Raw genomic sequence first — 21,628 nt, 5'->3', positions numbered from 1 at the left:
TCATTTAAATCCTAACTAAAACTCCTTAGAAGTACGCATCATTTCCCCAATTCACTCGTGTGGAAACTGAAGCTAAGAGGCCCCCCCACCTTAAATCCCACATGATGAAGCTGGGATTCAAACCCAGGCCTAATTCAAAAGTTTCTGGTCTTTTATGCCAACATGTGGCCTTCCCTAAGGGAGAAGTCATGACACTCTTGAGTTTGGCCTCAGCTGTTTCTTGCTCAAATCACTCCTTTCTGGGATTATTTATTTAGCCATAAAATAAGAGGCTTAGAACGAATGTTGCAGTGAGGCCCTGAGCTCAAGAGGGCCTTCAAGAGCAAGATGATTTTCACTTGAGTGTTAACTTGTTTTGGGGAAATGGTGGCAGACGTTCTGTCATCTAGTGGTCATATTTCAGAGTTTGTAGCTACAGAATCAAGGATACCTGCTAACCCACTGACCAGTTTCTCAGGGATGCTCAATTTGGGGAACTGCCGTTTTATTCCAGGGGCCAGATGTGAGTGGCTGCAGCAGAGAGAAGGACGAGTGCTCCCTGCTTAGAGAAGGACTGAGCGGCTCCCTGGTTGTGAAGTGAGAGGCTGTCAATCTTGCCTCTCAGGATCTCTCTGGGGACATCCCTGGGTGCTTAACTTCTAACAAGTTAATATAAGAGGTTTTCTCCTGGTAAGCCAGGAAAACTGGACCTGATAGTGCTTAGATTAGGAGAATTATTGTTGGGATACTCAGGTGAGGAAAGAAAAGTGATCTTTTGAGGTGTTGATGGTGGATCCACCTGACTCAAGGTCTCTGGACACTCAGCAGAGTGCAACTGTTAAGAAGGACAGGATGAAGTATGGCTGGATCTGTATCAGGGGCAAGCCTGGCCTTCAGAGTTTGGGGACAGGCTTTCATTCCCTCAAATTAGGGTAGGACCCAAGACCTGAAGCCTGTGAAACCAGAAGGCAATCAAAAAAAGTATTTCAGCAGCCAGTGGTCTATGGAGGGAAGAATATGCAACTTCTGCCAATGGGGCCAAGATATCTTGGATTTTGGACACTTCAAGACCTTGGACTCCAGGGTCAGATAAAAAAGAAATAATCTAAATAGGGGTAGGTAAGACCCCCTGGCTAACAGTGGGAACCTCAATTTGAAATGGGCAGAAATGTGGAGTGTATGCACTTCTAGATGCTGAGCACAACCAAATGGTCCTCAATAAACAGGGTGGATTTTTCCCAGGAACACTATTATTATCTGTTATATTTTTTTCAACCATGAAAAATGAAATTAGGTTCAGCTACTTAGAATTTGGGTATGATTTCTATGGACTGGCTTTCTAAGCAAAGAGAAAGCTGATTACAATGGCCCATCATTTTGGGATAAGTTTGCTGATAATTTTTGAAGGTCCCTGAAAACCTGATTATGTTATTTATGAAAAGACCCAATGATTATGCATGGAGAACTCACCATAAGAGAGGAAGGCCACTGGTTATCATTTATCAAAAAAAATTTTCATTGTGTTTAAAATCTGGAGTGCAGTGGTTGTTGGTTACTTTCCCAAAATTTTGTTTTAGGAAAACTCTGTTAGCGCACTCCCTCAGACTTTCTGGTTGCCATTTCTGACACTCCTATTATTCTCTTGTTTTAGAGGAAAATCTGCCAGTCTGGTCCAGGAAGTAGTCCTAAGCAGCCTAGATAAAATGTAAGACTTAGGTTCCTTTCCCAGACAAAGAAAAAGAGAGTAGTGCTCATTGTGCCTCCATATCCCATCTTACTTCGAATATATAATTAAAGTGACTCTTGAAAAGATGAAAGAGACAGAGCCAGCCCAGCCCACTCAGGGATGTATCTTGAGGGGAAAAAGGAAACTGGAGGGTTTCAGAGGGTGGTACTTGATAACGTGGGGAAGTTTGAGTTCTTGCCCTGTCAATATTCAACAGAAAGAACAATTAGGAATGGACACAGACTTTACAAACACTATGATCTGGGGTGGGAACAGTTGCCAGGTTTGCCATTTATCTTCATTTTGGAGACCTGATGTAGTACTGAAAGAGGAGAAGGGACAGGGAGGTTTACATGCCATTTAAATTGGTTTATAGGCCATAAATGAACGATATAGAGCTGTAATTGACGAATGAATACACTGAAGAGTACATTTAGAAAAATTAGAGGTATTTCTATTAATATTTTAGAGTTAACATTAAAATTGGGAGTATAAGGATTATAAATTCAGAAAATATAAAATGTCCATGAACAGCTCATATTTTTACATAACGGACGGTTGAGAATGTCATGAAAAGCAAGTTTGTGAAATCACAACCCTTTCAAAATCACATCTAATAGCATGGTCTTACTTGAATGATTTGTCAACAAGTGTTATCAGAGGTCAGCGGAAATATTCTCACAATGGCTGGAAATCTAAGCATCACACAAGCACAAGCTTTCTTCTCACTTCAAATATGAAAATAATAAGTGTATGAAAATTTACTTCTCTTTGATAAGGCTAGAAATACACTCTCATTCTCTTATAGAATGATGTCCTATGCTCTAAATCAAGTCCACATCAGGTGGCTTGTAAAATGATTCTGCTAGCATCTTTTCTTGATGCCACCTCAAGTCTGATCACTTGAATATGAACTCAGACTCCACAATATTAAGAGCAGCACTAACACACCAGCTTAAATGCTGAGGACAATTCTTTTTAACTAGTATATCCTTCCTTAGCTTTGCCTGGTGAGCTCATCTTCCAGTCCAAACATTATCTTATGTTTTTAAAGCATTTACAGAACATATCACATTCTATATGAGCTCTTCAAAGGGTGGCAGTGTTTCCCTCGAAGGAAAATTGGGGTGCTTACCAAAGGGAGGGTAGGAGAGGCAGGCTCTGTCTCACCCATCTCTGCTTTTCCACTGTAACCTAGCACTGTACCTGGCACATGGAGACTCTTTAATAAATGTAAAATGAGAGAATTAAACCAGATGGCTCAGGAGTTAGGACTCCTTCTGTATCTTCAAACATGTCGTTTTTCTTTGGCTCCTACTTACATTTGACAAATAGACACATACCTTTTTAAATAGTTATCTACCTTTGTCACGAGGGGAATTCTACCATTTCAACCTCCTGTCTCAGTACAACTGGATAACCTCATCCCACTCAGAAATAGGCCAGAGGCCGTTGGGCTGCACGTTGGGGGGAGAGCGCTTCCAGTCCCATGTCTTCACAGGAATCTTCCAGGTCTTACCATAGTTGGCTTCAAGGTATTCGATGGTTTCACAGGGCACATGAACCTTCATGTCTACAAACTCAGTCCAGCACAGTGTAAACTTGGGGAACAGGTATCTGTGGCAAAACAGAAGCAATGGGGAGAGGGGTTAGGCTTCACCAGTGGGAGTTTCAGCAAAGGAACCCAGCTGCTAGTGCACTCTTGGCTGAAGGACAGTCCTCTCCCACTAAATAGCTTTCGGGAGAGATCCAATGGCCATTTTGTTGTTTGTGATTGCCCAGCACCCCTTTCCTCTTCTAATGTTAACAGTACCCCAATTTCCCTCCCCTATTCCCAGTCCATATGGTTCAGGAGGGGCTGACCCCACCCCTAAGCTCCAGAGATGGGTAAAGAAGACCCAGGCCTAACCAGTGAATTATAGTGACTGGGTCAGGAATTGAAATACACACAAATTACACAAATGAAAGTCAGCCTTGGGATTTCTGTTGGAACTATGGGGAGAAGAGGTGTTCTTTTTGCTGAGGTTTCTGAGCTGGTAGGACGGAAGCTGAGCGCTGTGGTGGCCATCTTTTTCTATTAGCAGGGAGAGCTGTCTGAGACTGAGGTCAAAGCAAAAAGCTGCCAAAAGATGAAGGAAAATGACAGAGTTCAGAAAACCCTGGGCAAGTGCTTGGATTTGGTGTGGCCATTCCTTAAACATCGCAGGCGAACCAATACGTAAATATCCTTTTTGACTATATTTCTAATACTTGCGATTCCTAATACATGGAAGGAGGCACGTGTAGCAGTGAGAGAGAAAACAAAACCCTCCTAGTCAGCCAGAGAACAGGAATCAATCCTGGCAATGTATGACATTCTCCAACAACAAATCACAAGAGCTTGTGCCTTTGTGATAGGTCATGTTAATTCCCGAGTCTGGGTTTCACTGCAATCCCAGATGGCTTTTGATAACCTACTCAGTTTAGATAGTTGAAGGAGAAATTCCCAGGGTCAGCCAGGGTATTTCTCAGACTCCTTTCCTAACTTATACTGTGGTGAGAATTTCACACCACAATACGCGAACACGGTAGGACCCACTAACCTGGCTTTTTGAGCAAAGCCTCACACTCCCACCCCCTGCATTTAACTCCTGTTAAATGCAGGAATACACATCTAATGCTTGGATGTACTGTACTTCAACAATACTGCTCTTAAAGGACAGCTATACAAGCCGCCTCTTCCTGCTCTGCCTTTTAGTATTTTACCACCCGCTCGTTTTTATCTCTGTTCTCAGCCCCAATCTTACTTTTTTCTTACTTATTTTTAATAGTTTACACATCACTAACTCCCTATCAAATTCAAACTGGTACTAAAAGAACCTAAGTAAAGAACACTAAAATAAACAGCACACATGTAAGGTGAGTCTTCTTTTCTTTCACAACCTAGACTTTCCAAGGATACAGAGTGAGCATGACTCCAAGACGAATTCCCAGGCTTTCATCCCTCACATGAACCTACTTGTTAGTTTCTGCCTTTCTTTTGTTTCAAATGCCAAAGAACATCTCTAAGCCAGGCCAAGGAATATTAGTTATAATGAATTTAACTCTATCTGTACCAGAACCATTTCGATTAGTAGGTAAGTTTCAGAAATTAAACCAAAACACGTTTCTTAAAGGTACTCTGGATCAGTGTAAATTAAATTCAATATATTACAAAGGAAAGCTAAAACTACCAGGTTTGTTAGATTTAAGTTTATATTATAGCCCTATATTCTGTGTTGGTGTTTTCTGAGAAATGTTTCTTCTCTTCATAACCCGGAAGAACTTTCAGCAATGAGATCTAAAGTGGCAATAGCAGAGATCACAGAAACTTAAAATATCAGAGGATTAAAAAAAAAAGCAACAAGAAAAATCCAGATGTCAAAATGTAATCATATTGTGGAAATGGGCTCTAACTGGGATGTTCTCCAAGGAAAGGTCAGTTCTCATATATTCTGCTCTTGAATATCATGTATTACCACCAGATGAATATAAAGCCACACATGAAAATGAGAGGCTGAACCAATTCTAAAGAAAGCAACACAACCCTTCTACCTAAACCAATGGGTGCTGGCAGTTAATGGACAATCCCAGCTGGCTCCTGTGAAAAGATGGACACAGCACATCTCATAGCTGAGGAAGGAATAAGATACAGCATAGCTCCACCATCTGCTAGTCCCAGTTTTACTCTGCACACTCATATTCATGGAATTGCTTATTTTGTCATTAGACATACCCATCCATCACCAGCCTCCACCCTCTCCAATCAGATGCTGGTCAGCAGAATGTCCACCTGTCCCATCCTATCAAGATGACACATTGAAGTTGAAATGAGGTCTATCTAGTAATATGGGCCAGGAAACTTCTCTCTCTTAAATATTAGCCTCTAGAGTCTCATCAAAGAGGTGAAAGAAAGAAAAATCATAGGTCCAGGATAGACAGGTGGATGAGAATACTACAAATTTTACAAAAGCGATGTTTTGAAAAATGAAAGATTAAGCGCAAAACCAAACCATTTTAAATACATAAACAATGTTAAAATAACTCAAAGACAATTTAACTCAAACGTTAATTTTTGTTCCTAAATAGAAACATCCCTAAACTCTTTTAGGGTTTTCTTTTCACCAAATAACTTTCAATCCATTCAGCAAAAACAAAATTCCAGCTTCCTAGCAGAAGAAGAAAGATAAACAAACCATAAAATGTGGAAACTGATTGTAAAATGGGATTGTGGAGAGGAAGAGGGGGGTGTGTGACACAGAACAGCACATGCCATGTATCTGTCCAGGTTACCAGTAAATAATGACTAAGACTAAAGTACACCATAGGTCTGCAATGTTACCTTAGCTTTTAAAGCCACAATTAAGTTCAGCTAAGCAGTTTGTATTTTAAAGCTCTGAGAAAGGATCCAAAATGTGAATAGATTTAAATTCAAACATATGGCAGTCTTAAAAAATATAATTCACTTCACATAAACGAAAAGTCTGCTATTTATTCATGCTGATGTAATCTTCTCTTAAAAAAACAAACAAACAGGGCTGGCCCGGTGGTGTAGCGGTTAAGTTCTCGTGCTCTGCTTCGGCAGCCCAGGGTTCACAGGTTTGATCCCGGGCGCAGACCTACGTACTGCTTGTCAGGCCATGCTGTGGTGGTGTCCCATATAAAATAGAGGAAGATGGGCATGGATGTTAGCCCAGGGCCAATCTTCCCCAGCAAAAAGAGGAGGACTGGCATCGGATGTTAGCTCAGGGCTAATCTTCCTCACAAAAAAAAACAAAAACAAATAAACAAAGCTAACTATATAAATAATCATTATTATATAAGTATCCAATTAACATATAATATGCATTCAAAGCTCTTCCCTCAATGACTCAATTTTGTACCTGCTACTCACGAGAGCTTTGGAGGTGTAATTAAGACCTAAGACAAAATCTATATGTTGTAAAATGTGAAGGCATAAACAGAGTAGGAAATGTGAGCTCATTTTTAGAAAAGCCAATGTTTCAAATATACTTATGTAAAGAAATTATTCAAATTTGCCGTTTTAGCTTCACAGCTAAGTACTAAAAAGACAAATGTGTTTTTTGAGAGCTAAAACTATAGGAACATAGTATCAATCTATGAAGCTGAGAGAACCTATGAGTGGAGATTCAACAACTAACTCTAGTCTTTAACTTCTTGTGAAGCAGAATGACTGAAAACTGGGGTGACTTGACTTTATGGCTTTGATTCTCCAAAGGTGCTAGGTTGGATCAAGTCATCAATCTGGTGTCACCCTATCATCTTAACAAAACACTAGACTGCACTTTAGAAGACCTGATTTTAGTCTCATGCAGGGCTCAGATCTCACTCAGCCCGATGGATTTACCAGGCCTGAATCTATCTATAACTCAGAAAGGACAGACAAATCAGCACAAGTACTCAAATAAAGCATGAGAGGGGTATAGGGGGAAAAAAATCTACGGAAATTTAGAGGAAGGGGAGATTATTTCCAGTTAGAGGTACTGAGGAGCAACTTCAAAACAGAGGTAGCTCAATGCCCTTGAATGAGCAGAACCGGGAAACATGGTGATGTATAATAACCTGGTACTATTAGTGATGTGCTTAAAATCTTGGACTAAACTCACATTTCCAAAGGCTGGGTGTCTAAGTGCAATGTGGTATCTTCCGTTAGATACTAGCACAGAAAAAGGTCATTAGTGGAAAAACTAGTGAAATCCAGATAACGTCTGGAGTTTAGTTAATTGTAACGCACCAATGTTGGTTTCTTAGTTTTGACAAATGCACCATGATAACAATATGTTAACATTAGGGGAAACCAGGTGACTGGTATATAGGAACTCTCTGTATTATCTTCATACTTTTCTGTAAATCTAAAATTATCACAAAATAAAAAGTTTATTTTAAAAAATAAGAAAAAAAAGGCAGGTAGAATAAAGCATGCTGACAAGAAAGATTGAGGAGGCCAGTACAGCTGCTAAGAGCCTTAAAGAGTCAAAGGAAAAATAAGACATTGAGGAATAAAATCTTGTACTTTTACTGGTATTAGAACATTGCCCACTTACCCCTCTATTTCTCAAACAGCACATACAATAATAATAATTCCACTTCTGGGAATCTATTCAAGGAACAATCCCTAACAAAGCTTTTACTTTATGTACAAAGATGTTCATATAATTATTTTAATAACAAAAAAATGGGAAAAATCTAAATAGAAAAATAATTAAGTCAACCTATTATTAGGACTTTCTCCAAATTCCTACTAAGTCTGCCTAACAAACTTCTCTATTTTTAAGCCACACTTCCTTGCCATTGAGTCTAGGTAGAGTTGATTTGTATCTCAACTATACATGACATATTTCAATTACTGTACTGTTGATAAAGTACTTTAGTATTTATTTCATGGTCTAGATTATGAGATCCTTGAGAGCAGAAGCTCAGTTATATTCACATCAGAATCCTTAGCACATAGCAGTTAGCAAATAAATTTTGCAGAAATGAAATGTTAAATTATATAGAAGTCACACTTGGCTGGGAGTCTAGTCCCACAGAGGACAAATCCAGATTTTCTGAAGATCTATAAAATAAGCAGAAGCTGCAAACATCACAAGGTACAAGGAACCCGCTACTAGCCCAGGGGTAGTAGATTTCCTATCAGAGAATACAGAGGTAGCTGTATTACTCTGACAACGTCAATAAACAAAAAGGCTATTTCCATGGAGGGAGTATTAACAGTATGATAGAGATCGTGGTGACACTAACATTGCGATGGATAAGAATATGGGCTCTGAAGTGACATGGCCCTAGGTCTCAGTCTTAGCTCTGCTTAATTCCCTCATCCATAAAATGAAGGTGACAATAATAAAATCTCCCTTATAAACTTGTTGTGAGGGTTAAATGAAATGATGCATATAAAAGCTTAGCATAGTGCCTAGCACATAGATAATATTCAATAAAAGTTAATTTTTATTATTACCATTATTATTATTACCTCTCAAACTTCTGGCCTCTATTTACATCAGTTGATTCAGATGGGAAGGAAAGAAACAAGCCAAAGAAATCTGGGCAGCATCTGTAGGAACTGTGAAGGTGTGGAATAAAAACTTCACATCCTAAAGGCATAGTTATTATACTCATCACTTTTTATTACTAGTGATTGGGACTCTGGAGAAGAAAAATAAATATAAGAAATCCAGACAATCTTTAAGAATGGAATATAGATTTTAGGTAAAAGAATGGATTTAGATTGAGAACTAAGGATGGAATGAATATGAGACCCGGGAAGAAAATGCTTGGCCAGAGAATAACTAATCCAAGTTACCACTGTGTTGAAGGTGCTATGCTTTGTGCCAGAGCAACACAGTAGTAGTTACAGTAATAGTAGTAATAATATAGTAATGACAGTAGCAGCAGTAGCTAATACTTACATAGTAGTCACTATGTGCCAGGTATTGTTCTAAATGCATTATTTGTATTAACTCATTTAACCTATAAACTCTTAGAGGAAAGCGTTTAGGCTTAAGAGTCCAACAGGTCTGGAGTTAAATCTTGGCCCTGCCATTAATGCCCAGGTAACCTTGAGTAAGTTACTTCACTTCTCTGAGCTTTAGTATCCTCATATCTAACCGGGAGTGAGAACACCTAACCCACAGAGATAATGTGAGGGTTATGTGAGATTATAACGTACGTCCCATAGTGCCTGATACATAGCGGATACCCTGGTAGCTGTATCTTTATTACTGCTGTTAACATTATAATTATTATTAAGTCTTAGGACCAAAAACATCATTCTGAAGGTATGCAGAGTAAAGTTTTGAAAGGGGGGAACTTTATTCTTCCTTCCTGAGTTCCTCTTCCACCTTTTAAAAAATGGTTCAGCATTCTACAATATTGTTAAGCTTTTCTCGGAATAAACTATACATGAATACAAAGTAGACTATTATAAAGGCAAAAAGACCCTTAGGCTAGCTTTAAAGGGTTTTTTTTTCCTCTAGGAATAGTAGTGGTGAAAATACTACAGTTCCTTAAAGTAAATAGTGCTGAAAAGAATGAAAATGGCATATGGCTGGGGGAATCTTCCCAAGAAACTACTCTACACAGCCATCCCCTGTTCTTTTCTCTGCCTTTTAAGGTCACGGTAACATGATAGAAAATCTGGGACTCACACCATCTGTCCAGACAGTTCTATCACTGCTCATTTCTCTTGTTAAATAATCGGAACGCTTCACACTTCCCAAACACTGCTACTATAAAGAGCAGTTAAAGCAGAACGAAAGAAGCTCTTTCTATCCAGAAATGTAGTGGTTAGAAATGAACAGTTCTTTTGAGGCTTGTGGGTTTCAGATCATGTCAGGAGAAGAAAGAAATTCAAGCCTTGGAAGGAAATTTAAGAATAACAGGATTATAATAATGGCTGTAGAAATTATCTTTCTTAGATAAAACGTGACATTCTCATATGAGTTCTCTAAGAATAGATGTGGCAGTTTAATATTGAGATAATTATACAGGTTTCTAATTTGTAAATTTCCCCTAAGACTAAGAAGAGGAGTGGTTTTCTCTACTACTGCTGGTAGTATTGATAATAGCAGCTCATAATTACTCGGCACTAAGGACACGCTTAATTCTCTTCAAAACCTTTTTGTGTATTAACTCAATCCTTAAAACCACTCTATGTAGCAATTTCTATTATTATTCCCATTTTACACTTGAGGAAACTTAAGCACAAAGAGGTTAAATAACTTGCCCAAGGTAATACCGCTGGTAAAATGTAGAGCTGGGATTCAAAAGCAAGCAGACTGGCTCCATGCCTTTAATTTCTATGCTACACTATCTTATAATTTTAAAAAAATCCTCTAAATTATACATTAAATTTGGCATCTTTATCATATTTTGAATAAACAAACTACAGCTGAATGTCAAAAACACTTGACCCCCATTCACCTAGAGACAGTGAGAGTATCAATTACATATTCATTAACTTATTAATTTGTCTTATAATCAGAGCATATCCAGCATGAAGGTGTTTATTGTCATAAAGCAAAATAATTTTTATAATAAAAGTTTCAAGAATTGCTCTGGGGTCCATGCCAATTTGGGAATTTTTTATGACTTTGAGAAAAGGTTTTGGATTACTCTCAAACCTCCAGAACAAGTTTAACCTTACATGAAGACTCCTTGACTGCAAATAAAGATTCAGTAGGGTATATCAACGTACCCAGGAGAAACCAGGCTGAGCCTGGAATTCCTCTTCCAGGAATTCCAGAACATTCACCACTGTGCCCAATGGCACAAATTTATTCAATGATAGAAGTCCCAATCTCAGCTAGTTGGTGAGGTAAATTTATGCTAGTGGTCACATAACTGCCATAATAATGACAGTACTGATAGTAATCACATTGTAATCATAATATTAATAATATTAAATAATAATAACAATGACAACCACCATTTACCGATAACTTAATGAGTGCTAAGTATTATGCTAAGTGCCTCATATGTCAGGTGTATTAGGGATCAGTGGGGAATAGAGGTAAAAAGCATGAACTGTAGAGACAGGCTGCTGTCTGACTCCTTCACTTATTTGCTGTGTGATCTTGAACAAATTACTTAAATTCTCAGTGCCTCACAGAATATCTACTTCCTAAGGTTGTTGTGAGCATTACATGTGTTAACACACGTAAAATGTTCAGAGTAGTGCCTGACACACAATAGTATGACCCAAATTGAACAGATGGGGAGATTAACGTTCAGAAAAGCTAAAGGCCACAAATTAGTTAGGGTATACTGAGGTTTCCCAGGTCTGCCTGACTCCAAAGCCCACGCTCTTTGGGTTCTCGTTCCTATTCATCGTCTCTCTCTCAGAAATGAGAACAGGCCAACTGCATCATAAAAGAGAGCATAGTTACTCTAACGTTATTTTTGTCTTTTCCCATCAAAGAATATGACTATGGCAGCATTAAAAAACAAAGAGAGAGAGGGAGAAATGTTAAAGATGCCAATCTAACATACTGCATTCCATCAATTCTGAGACACTTTCCCCCCAAATTTTTCCATCTGTCAATCATGTGTCTTACAATTATAATTGGCAGTGTTTTTTCTTTCTTAGTAGCACATAAAATAACGGCGCATCTTCCAATCAATATCATCTTACATTTGACAAAATATGGTAACTGTTAAGCCCAACAAATATCCTCTAAGGTTTTGTGTTCCTTGTTTTGGTTTTCCCTTTCTGATGACTCAGTGGCTTCTAATCATAATAACTCTTTGGACTGACAAACCCAGGGGCACTTCCTCCTCACAGCCTGTCCTTACAGGTGGTCCTCACTTTGCGAGCATAAGTGGGCTCTATGGGTAAGCTGAGAAAGTATTAGCTAATAGTGGAGCCCAACAGTCTTTTTTTTTCCTTCAGTTTTTTCCTTATTTCTACCTTTCTGAAGTTATTTCTATAACCCCTTTTATAAGTACTTAACTGATTCATACTTAAATTTTTTGCCTGTTTTGGCCTGAGTGCCTCCATTCCACATATGGTCAGTCTCTTCATAGAAGAAAAAAATGTCAAGTTTTACATCATCTTTTCCCTGGAAAGATAGTTCCAAGCTGTCTTCTACCTAGGGGGAAGATGAAAACCTTCACAGACTGAAACAAAAGAAATACAATTTTTTAATTAAAAAAAAAAAGATTCCTGTGTGTTACAGAGAGAGAGTATTGATTTTTAGACACACGTTTTTTCAGGTTGGAGCACCTGTGAAATCAGGATGCATCAGTAGCATGCCAAGGCTTGTTTTCTGTCTTAAATGCAGATAAAATAATGTTGCTTCTTACAACTGATGATGACTCAGAGTAAATCACTTACAGTAGTTAAGGTATCACTCAGCAGAACATCCTGTTCCTGAGCCCCTTTCTGACCAAAGAAGGAACCAAACAGAAATTATTCTCTTTAATAACCAAGTAAAACTATCAGGAAATAAGTCTCTCATCACAATCAACAATCAATAAATAGGTACTTAAGTAAATGTGGTATTATAGAAACTCATAAACATACCATAGATCATTACATTATGTACATGAAAAAAAAGAAGAAATAAAAGTTAAAGGTACAAAGAATTCTGAAAGCATTTCCCCAAAGAAATTTATTCTACAAATAATTATGTTCCCATTGGATTTGGTGCATCTGTCTGTTATAGCACTAATCACGTAATAATTATTTATGCATTTTTTTCCTCCCAGTTAGACAGTGAACTCCTCAAGGGCAAGGACTGTAACTTATTCATCACTGTGTCCCAGGCACAGAGCACAGTGCCAGGAAGAGAGTGAGTGTTGAGTAAACATTTGCTGAATGACTAGAGTTCTATTGCTTTGACTGTGACCTCAGGAAAATATTTTATTAAATTTTTTAATAAACTAGAATGATTATGACGAGGGAAGTAATTTTTCAGAGACTAAATATACTCTTACTTGCTTTCTAGGACAACATGTCCCCAGGAACAAGCAATTTAAGAGTAAGGTGATTGCAAGGGATCAAGGGCTTGGGGCATAGCAGTCAAATTGTCTAAAAGGAGATTTCATCTAAGCCACGATGACCTACTCCTAGCTGACCTCTGAGAAAACTGCTATGATGCAGGACATGGGAAATCAACAAGAAATTCAAGTACTGTTTGAAATGATTCTGTATTTCCAACCCTTAGCAATCAATGGAATGTTTCATGTTGATAATGACATCCATGCCTAAGTGAACACTGAAATTAAATGACTCATGAGAAAAAATGTAACTTCAGGTAGGGTAGATGGGATTCTTATTTATTATATTAATTGTATATTACATGTTCTATTAATTATATATTATATTGTTGCCTAATTTTATGGCAATAAATTCATCTGCAAGAGTCCAAGATCCTTCTCTCCTCATTGTTAACAGAAAGCCAGATTTTATAATTTTCCTTTAATAGTGCAGAAATCACAAGTGGTAACAAGCTTCTGCTGAACTCATCCTGGCCAACACTGAGTGACAAAATGATGAACGCAACGTTCTTAAGCATCTCTGAGTTGCTTAATATAAACTTTACTTTTGAGACATGTTACTTATGAAGTAAAGCAGATTTTTATTACTGACCTTCCCAAATTTGTGTTTGAGTGGAAGTCCTGCCTCATGAAATGCTGAAATAATATCAGATTTGTAATCCTGTATAAAAATTCCTAGGTCAACATCTTTACTATAAGGAATAATGTTGCATTGCCGATACCATCCTAAAAAAAAAAAAAAGAAGAAGAAAACTTTTTAAAAAAATTACGTTTGGAAAAAATTAGTCGTTATTATAATGGATGATCTTTGTAACAGAGGATTTTATTTCACAGGATAAAACTTAGGGTGCTTTACCAAAATTACTTGTTAAAAAATTAAATCCCAAACTAAAATTGTGGTTACAGGAGCCACCTGTTGAAGAACCTTTCCTCCCTCCTTCCCCCCCCTCCCCCCCACCCCCTTCCTCCCTCCCTCCCTCCCTCCTTCCCTCCTTCCCACCTTCCCTCCTTCCTACTGGTCTGAGCACACAGCAACCTCAAAGGCTGCCTTTAAGATATGCTAAAAAATATAATTTAATTCTTTTGCTTAACCATTGTCCCTTTCCTGAATGATAATTTGTAGAACTTAACAGCTCTGAACGGCTCATGTCTGATGGGTTATATGAAAAAGAAGAGCAGTATCAGCCTCAATTTTCAGCACACTGTCAAAATATATTTCTAGGGGGGCCAGCCCAATGGCATAGTGGTTAAGTTTGCGTGCTCTGCTTCGGCGGCCCGGGGTTCCCTGGTTCGGATCCTGGGCGCGGATCTACACACTGCTCATCAAGCCAAGCTGAGGCAGCGTCCCACATAGAAGAACTAGAAGGATCCACAACTAGGATATACAACTATGTACTGGGGCTTTGGGGAGAAAAAAAGTTTGTTAAAAAAAATATATATATTGGGGCTGGCCTGGTGGCGTAGTGGTTAAGTTCACGCACTCCATTTCAGCGGCCTGGGGTTTGCAGGTTCAGATCCCAGGCACGGACCTATACACTGCTTATCAAGCCATGCTGTGGCAGGGATCCCACATGAAACAGAGGAAGATGGACACAGATGTTAGTTCAGGGCCAATCTTCCTTAGCAAAAAGAGGACTGGCAAAGATGTTAGCTCAGGGCTAATCTTCCTCACACACACACACACACACACACACACACACAAAATATATATATATATATTTCTAGGTATTTACTATGTATCTACTTCTCAATTAGGTGCTATAGTACTTTCTAAAAAAAACAAAATTTATACCTTAATATTACTAAGGGCTCCTGGGTTTCCCCTACTATCCTTCTAATCCTTCCCACCAGATTATTCAAAAAGTAAATAAAAATCTAAAATTATCTTTATAGGCACTGCTATGGGGCAATACTCTTTGGAATTCTAAACTTTAATTTCATTTTAAGACAGATTTTTTGAAGCCTAGGATGAGGTCTCACCTTTAGTTTGAGAAAAATCTACAATCCACATCTAACAAAAAATCATAAACTATTAAAAATGGAAGGCTCCTTAAATATCATCTAGTCTAACTTCCTCATTTTATAAATTCCCTTAAAGAAAGACAACCATGGGACTAAAAACTCAAAATAAACCATGACAAACAATTAAGAAGTATTCCTGATGACAGTCTATAAAACAATATTACTTCAAAAAGTTAAACCTTAAAGTATATATCACATAAATGTGTAAGATGTACTCTTTTTTTGGCTTACTCTAGCTGTAAGATCCTAGACAGGAAGAACCATATGAATCTTCCACAAAGCCTAACAGATAGGAAAACCACATATCCCAGTTTACACCTGTTGTACCAACATAATTATTAATGGCACTCCCTTTCGCTCTCAAAAATCTCTTGAATTGGACAATAAATTATATGGTAATCCTATCAAAGCAGGAACAGAATTAATTTTTGTACAAATACAGTTATAATCAAGAAAGAACAAATACAGTTATAACCAACTACAGTTATAAACAAGAAGGAATAAAAACAGCAAAATTTAAGATTCTAAATGATTCTAAATTCCAAAGAAGTTTGATCTAAGGTATAGTGCAAAGAGATCCAGAAATCTTTCTCAGAGTCTAACAGCAACTTGCCTTTAGACTCCAGAAAAGTCTACGTTTTCCCATCTCAGAATGAATAGAATGTGGGAAAGGCAGTGAGGCCCCATCACTGATACCATCAATGACCTGGAAAAGGCTGATGGAAAACCTTACTACACTCCCTTCAATATTCCTCTCAGTAGAAACTTTTGGTGCAATGCAAGTTGTTCGTGTGGTGTGTAAGTAAAGAAACAGAATAGAAGGGGTTTTTTTAAAGCTAATAACAATCTTTGGGACGGAAATTAAACGCTAAAGATTACCTGAGAATCAAATATAGTCTACATGTTCTGATATAAATTTTATACGCATGACATAACTTTCGGTAAACACAAACATGGCCTTCCTAATTCTCTTTTATGTTTCTGAAATTAATTTCTTTAAAGAAATCAATAAACCCTTGCTCCATGCACTATGTTTATTCTGTCCATAAATATGACACTTTGAATATCACTTATATTTTGTCATCTCGAGCAATCATCCCTAAAGCCAAAGAGGAGGAAATGATAAAAAGACAAATGAAAAGCAACGAGAGTTTTACCTAGACAAGTCCCACTGCTCAGCCAGAACCGCACTCCCAATTTCTTCAGTGTTTTGGCTGCTAGTTGCAGCAATTCCTTTGCACTCTTCCGAAAGGCCATAGCTTCCGCAGTGTTATCATCAAGGTACTGCTGCAGATATAATAAATAGTCAGCTATTACAGCCATTTCTAAATTGCTAGAAAGATCTAAATTAAATTTGAAAATTAACCCCATATTATATATTTTTCTATTATAAAATCAGAGTTCCTTGTTAGTCATACATTTATTTTATAAAATAAGACTATAGGAGTAGATTCTAGGAGAAGCAAGTTAAAGGAAAAGGAATATAACCAGGATTCCCAAAGGATGAGACTTATGCCTTTATCAAATCCCTCTTCCACATCACAATTGAGCAGATTGGGCAGTTAGGGGAAAAGAAGGCTTTTATGAGAGCTACAAGCATATCTGAAGCAAAATGCATTTAATGACATTTTCATCATTCGCTGATACAATTGGTCTTTAGAGACTGTACAGTATAGCAGAAAGAGCCTGGGATTTTGTATCAGATTATCTGTGTTCAAGTCTAGCTGCACTTCCTTCTAGCTGTGACTGTGGGCATATGACTTCAGAAGAATGTAAGCTCTGAGGATTTTCATTGATCACTGTACGTCCAGTGCCTAGAGTAGTGTGTGAATATCTGCTGAATAAATGAGAGAATGCAACAACAAACTTCTTTGAGATATGATTTCCTCATCAGCAATTAAAGGACAATAATTACATTTTTCAAGATTGCTGTAAAGATTTAATGAGATAATGGATGACAGAAAAATGTCTCACAAATCATGAGGTTCTATACAAACAATTATCTATTTAGTCTTCTTGCTTTTCCGATTTTCTTCATTTTTAGGGTGTTCTGGGACTGAGGAAAGCACTACAAATTCTTCAGTGATGCTTCACTACCCATGGGACAAAATCCAAACTTCTTGGCATGGCAGACAGGACAGCTGTCTTCTGGTCCCTGACTACTGGTCCAGCCTCATCTCCACCCTCTTCATACTTCATATTACAGCAATAACTTGTAACTCCCCAAATATACCACACCTTTTCAAACCTCTGTGCCATTTTATACATGTTGTTTCCTTTCTCTGAAGTGTCCTTGACTAACAAAATCTTTCAAGTCTCGGTCCCACCCTCTGAGAAACACTCTCTGATTTTCCCAGGAAGACGTATGTATTTATTCTCCCACTGCTCCTCTTCAGTTCAACATTTAAAGAGCACAGAATTATGTTTGGTACTAGATATAGACAAAGACAAATGAAATAATCTGTTCAATGAGCTTATAACAGTTACCACCTGTACACACTTTTACTATAATTCTTATCACATTTAATTCTAATTGTTGATTTTATTTAGATTTCCTCCACTAGGCTAAAGATGTAAAGATGGTTCCTTGAGGGCAGGTACTGAATCTCCATCACTGTATGTACAAATTTCGAATGGTGCCTGGCACACAGTATGTAAGCAATACATATTGATAAATGAAAAAATGAATAAATGATTGACTAAGCCTCTCCCATGCCTACAATATCCTAAAATATTCTGTCATTTTTTTCACAGTACAGTAGGAGCAAACATAGTTCCTATAAGGACTACAAGGATCTTAAGCAAAAAATATCCCTAGGAAGAAAGTTGGGATCCTGAAGATAAGTAGCCTTCTCCAGGATATAGAAATTATACAAGATTCCTTCAAGATGAGAACATCCTCAGAGCAATAACTTCTCTTAGAACACAGGATTGGAATGAGAGACGCATGTTCTTATCCTTGTTGTAGTGGGAAAAGCCTGCAGCTAGGAGACCCGGGATTTAGTCCATGATCAGCCAATTATGACCATGTAACTAACAGCTGGAAACCTCAGTTTTCTTACTAGATAAAGGCAAATACTTGCCTTATTTCAGAGTGACTGAAAAGATCAAATTTAATAACAGATAGGAAAACTCTGTGCTCTACAAAAACATTACTCTGGTAGTTACATCCTACCGAGGCTGCCCACTGCACGGACATACTTCCACCTTTGACAGACATAGCTTTCCTAACACGACACTCCCAGAAATTCCATTGCTTAGAATTGACCCTCATATGTATTCAAGTATATACATGTATATACCTGTATACCCTATACATCTGTTATAGACTTTACAAATAACAGTATACATACTTTTTTTAAATTTAAGAATGTCTTATATAAATCTTGGGATTACTATGCCTCTAGAAAAAGACAAAATCCTAATTTAAATATCATGTCACTTTGATCTTTCCTGTTCAGGCAACCTTTCCCCCCACCTTCCGCCAAAATATAGATTAAAAATAATAAGGGGACAGAAAGTACCCACTCGTTTTATAGATGAGGAAACTAAGGTTCAGAAATCTGCCCAAAGTCTCAGAGCAAATTCGTAGAAGAAGGAGGATAAGAACATAGCTTTCTAGATATTTCTAGGCCAGGTGTCCAGACATTTCCATATTCCCCTCTGGTTTTTCACCAGAATTCAACAGACTGAAACTCATTAATTATTTTTTGATGGTTATTGCTAAGACAAAATCAAGTTCAGGAAAATGTATATTATCCTAGTTCTAAAATTCTTAGTAGATTGAGAAAATAATTAAAAGTAAATAAAGTCAGTCAGGAGAGCACTTTCCCTTCTCTTCCCCCTCCCTTCCTGAACTATTCAAAACTAGAGCCCTTAGTGAAGCAGAGCATGAAAGTGCACAGCGATGGCCTGGGATGGGCATCACAGCCTGAGCAAGGGATGAGGGCACCACATGGAGGGGGTGTCCAGTGTGGGCAGTCAGAGTCTGAGCAGGGTGAGAAGTCTGTCTATATGAGGGCAGCCCAGGAGGCGACGGGAACACCCAAGCAGGGTGAGGTCACCATCCACGTGGGAGACAGGGCAGCAGAAACGATGGAAGATTGAACAAATAAATAAATATATTAAGGATAATAGGAGTCAGGTTTCTCACTGTTTGAGAAGGGAGTCACAAATATGGAAATGAACCCTATGCTGTTTAACTGAAACATAAATTTATTAGACTAGAGATATCAATGTGAATTCATGGATCTTGATGGATATAGAAATAAATGCACACACATAAACACCCTACTCCTGTCACGGAGAGGGCCTGTGTGCAGCAAAATCCAAATGGCAACGAGCACTCCTGGCAACCCAATCATGGCTTCTAAAAGGAAACAGAACTCAGAGAAACGGCTGATTCCAGGGTTACGGCAGGGAAATTGTAAGATGAATCTAAAACATCATGTGCCAAAAAGCAAGAAAATGATCAAAAAATGATGGAGACCTGTAAAAAAGACAGAAGCCATCAACTCACTAGCCAAATATGGAACAATTTGAGAAGCAAAATAAATAATGAAAATAATGGACTGTAACCCATTCAATAAAACAGGAAACCATGAGTTCGTACCGATATAAACAAATAAATACATTGAAAGTTTGATGAGGATACTGACAATATATACACAGTCTTAAGGTACCTTCATGCCAAATACCTATTAATTACAAAGGGAAAACACAGAAACTTCACTGGGGTGAAGCTAGCAGACAGCACTTTACTCAAGTGATCAATGTGAACGTCAACAGTAACAGGACAAATCAAAACCACGGAGCACCTGACAGGACGTAATGAGAAGAGCACAGCATCACTTCTGTGTTATTCCTACTAAATGTGTACAATGGAACTAACATGAGGAAAAAACAGACAAACCCCAAATGAGGGGTAATTGATAAATATGTGGCCTATAATCTTCAAAAGTATCGAAGTCATGAAAGTCAAAAAAGGACTGTCAATCTGTTCCAGACTGAAGGAGACTAAAGAAACAGGAAAATTAAACACAGCATAAGATTCTGAACTGAACTCTTTTATTATAAAGGTCCTTATCAGGGCAGTTAGCAAAACCTGAATAGAGATTAAGTGGTAATAATCCATGTGTTAATTTCCTGATTTCATAGTAAGACACGTAGGAGAATGTTCCTGTTTTTAGGAAATACTAAATTATTTGAGGTTGTGGGGTATACGTTTCAAGAAAAAAATGATTTGTATTGTATTTGTCTCTGAAAGTTTGAGAATGTTTCAAAAAAATCAGTATTAAAAGAAGAAAGTTCAGAGGCTGCTTTACAAGATCTATTAGATTAACTCATTGCTTGTTTTACACCAGGCATTGTATTTGAGGCTGTTTGGCGCCATCAAGTGGTCAAAAGTATGTATGTTCATCTTAATTTGAAAACACCTTGCTGGTATTTTTAATCATGGTTCTAACATAAGAAATGATGAAGAATGAAACATGTAAGAGAATAAGGATAAAAATGGTTATCAATCCCATTAGGCATTCTGTAGCAGCAATACCAATACATTAGCAGAAGAGAAAAACAAATTAGGGATCACAAGTCTGTCTTGCTACAAGTGAAGGAGACATTTAACTAACACGATGACGAATGAATACAAAGCTCCACCTGATGCTGTTATGGCTATAAACGTCCATACAGCATTACAGTCTTGCTATGTGAGGTACTCTAAACACCAAAGCCATGAGGCTACGGAAAGCTGGTAAGACCTCTGAGCATCTGTCATCCATATTCTTCACTCAAATGCTGACTAAGTGAGTGCTTGCCCTTAAAATTTCAAAAGCAAGAATGAAACACGGAAGTAAAAAAATATGACAGTATCCTCATGATTTCTCAATATTTTGAAACATTTTACACTGCCTTCCCCCAAAGATCAACAAAATGGATCTGGAGAAATGCTTGCTAGGTAATGGAGTAGCCCTAGTAAGTGTCCTTAAAAAAGTCATTTGACTTGGATGACCACCTTATTCTCCATGCATTTTTCCATAATTGTAGAATCTTCTCTTTGTGCCAGGTACTGTGCCAGACACTGGGGCCACAGAGGTGAATGAAATCAGATGTCTGCCATCAAGAAGTTCTCATCTTCTAGTGGGGGACAAGACAGACATTCACAGCTCACTGTGATAGCTGCTATGACAGAGGTGGTAACCAGAACAACCCCCTTCAGGCAGGAAGAGTGAGCGGTCGAGTTCAAGCAGCAGCCTGCATCTCTCCTGCTTCCTGTTCCTCTGTGGTGGGGATGTGATGGCAGCACGTGCCCACTAGAGCAGGCCCATCCGCGCACACAGTTATTCGTCCAGCTTTTCATCCATGAGG

At 38.1% G+C, this 21,628-nt stretch overlaps 1 protein-coding gene across 6 annotated transcripts in view; it reads right to left on the bottom strand.

The window, feature by feature from the left end:
* Window positions 1-658: 658 nt before the first annotated feature.
* The window catches only part of FKTN (fukutin), a 45,115-nt gene continuing 24,145 nt past the window's right edge, over window positions 659-21,628 (bottom strand). For 2 of the 6 annotated variants that reach the window (XM_058523707.1, XM_058523710.1), the window contains exons 6-9: window positions 16,420-16,549; window positions 13,833-13,966; window positions 12,203-12,330; window positions 659-3,322 (exon numbers count right to left, since the gene is read on the bottom strand). In XM_058523707.1, coding sequence (XP_058379690.1) covers window positions 3,109-3,322; window positions 12,203-12,330; window positions 13,833-13,966; window positions 16,420-16,549 — 606 coding nt within the window. In that variant the 3' untranslated portion in view covers window positions 659-3,108. Of the gene's footprint in view, window positions 3,323-12,192; window positions 12,359-12,407; window positions 12,624-13,832; window positions 13,967-16,419; window positions 16,550-21,628 lie in introns of those variants that run through there. The other 4 variants (XM_058523708.1, XM_058523709.1, XM_058523711.1 and 1 more) reach the window with 4 other exon arrangements.

The sequence above is a fragment of the Diceros bicornis genome, chromosome 28 (assembly GCF_020826845.1).
Source record: "Diceros bicornis minor isolate mBicDic1 chromosome 28, mDicBic1.mat.cur, whole genome shotgun sequence".
In the NCBI taxonomy this organism is placed as follows: Eukaryota; Metazoa; Chordata; class Mammalia; order Perissodactyla; family Rhinocerotidae; genus Diceros; species Diceros bicornis.
This window is presented reverse-complemented; position numbering and strand designations above follow the sequence as displayed.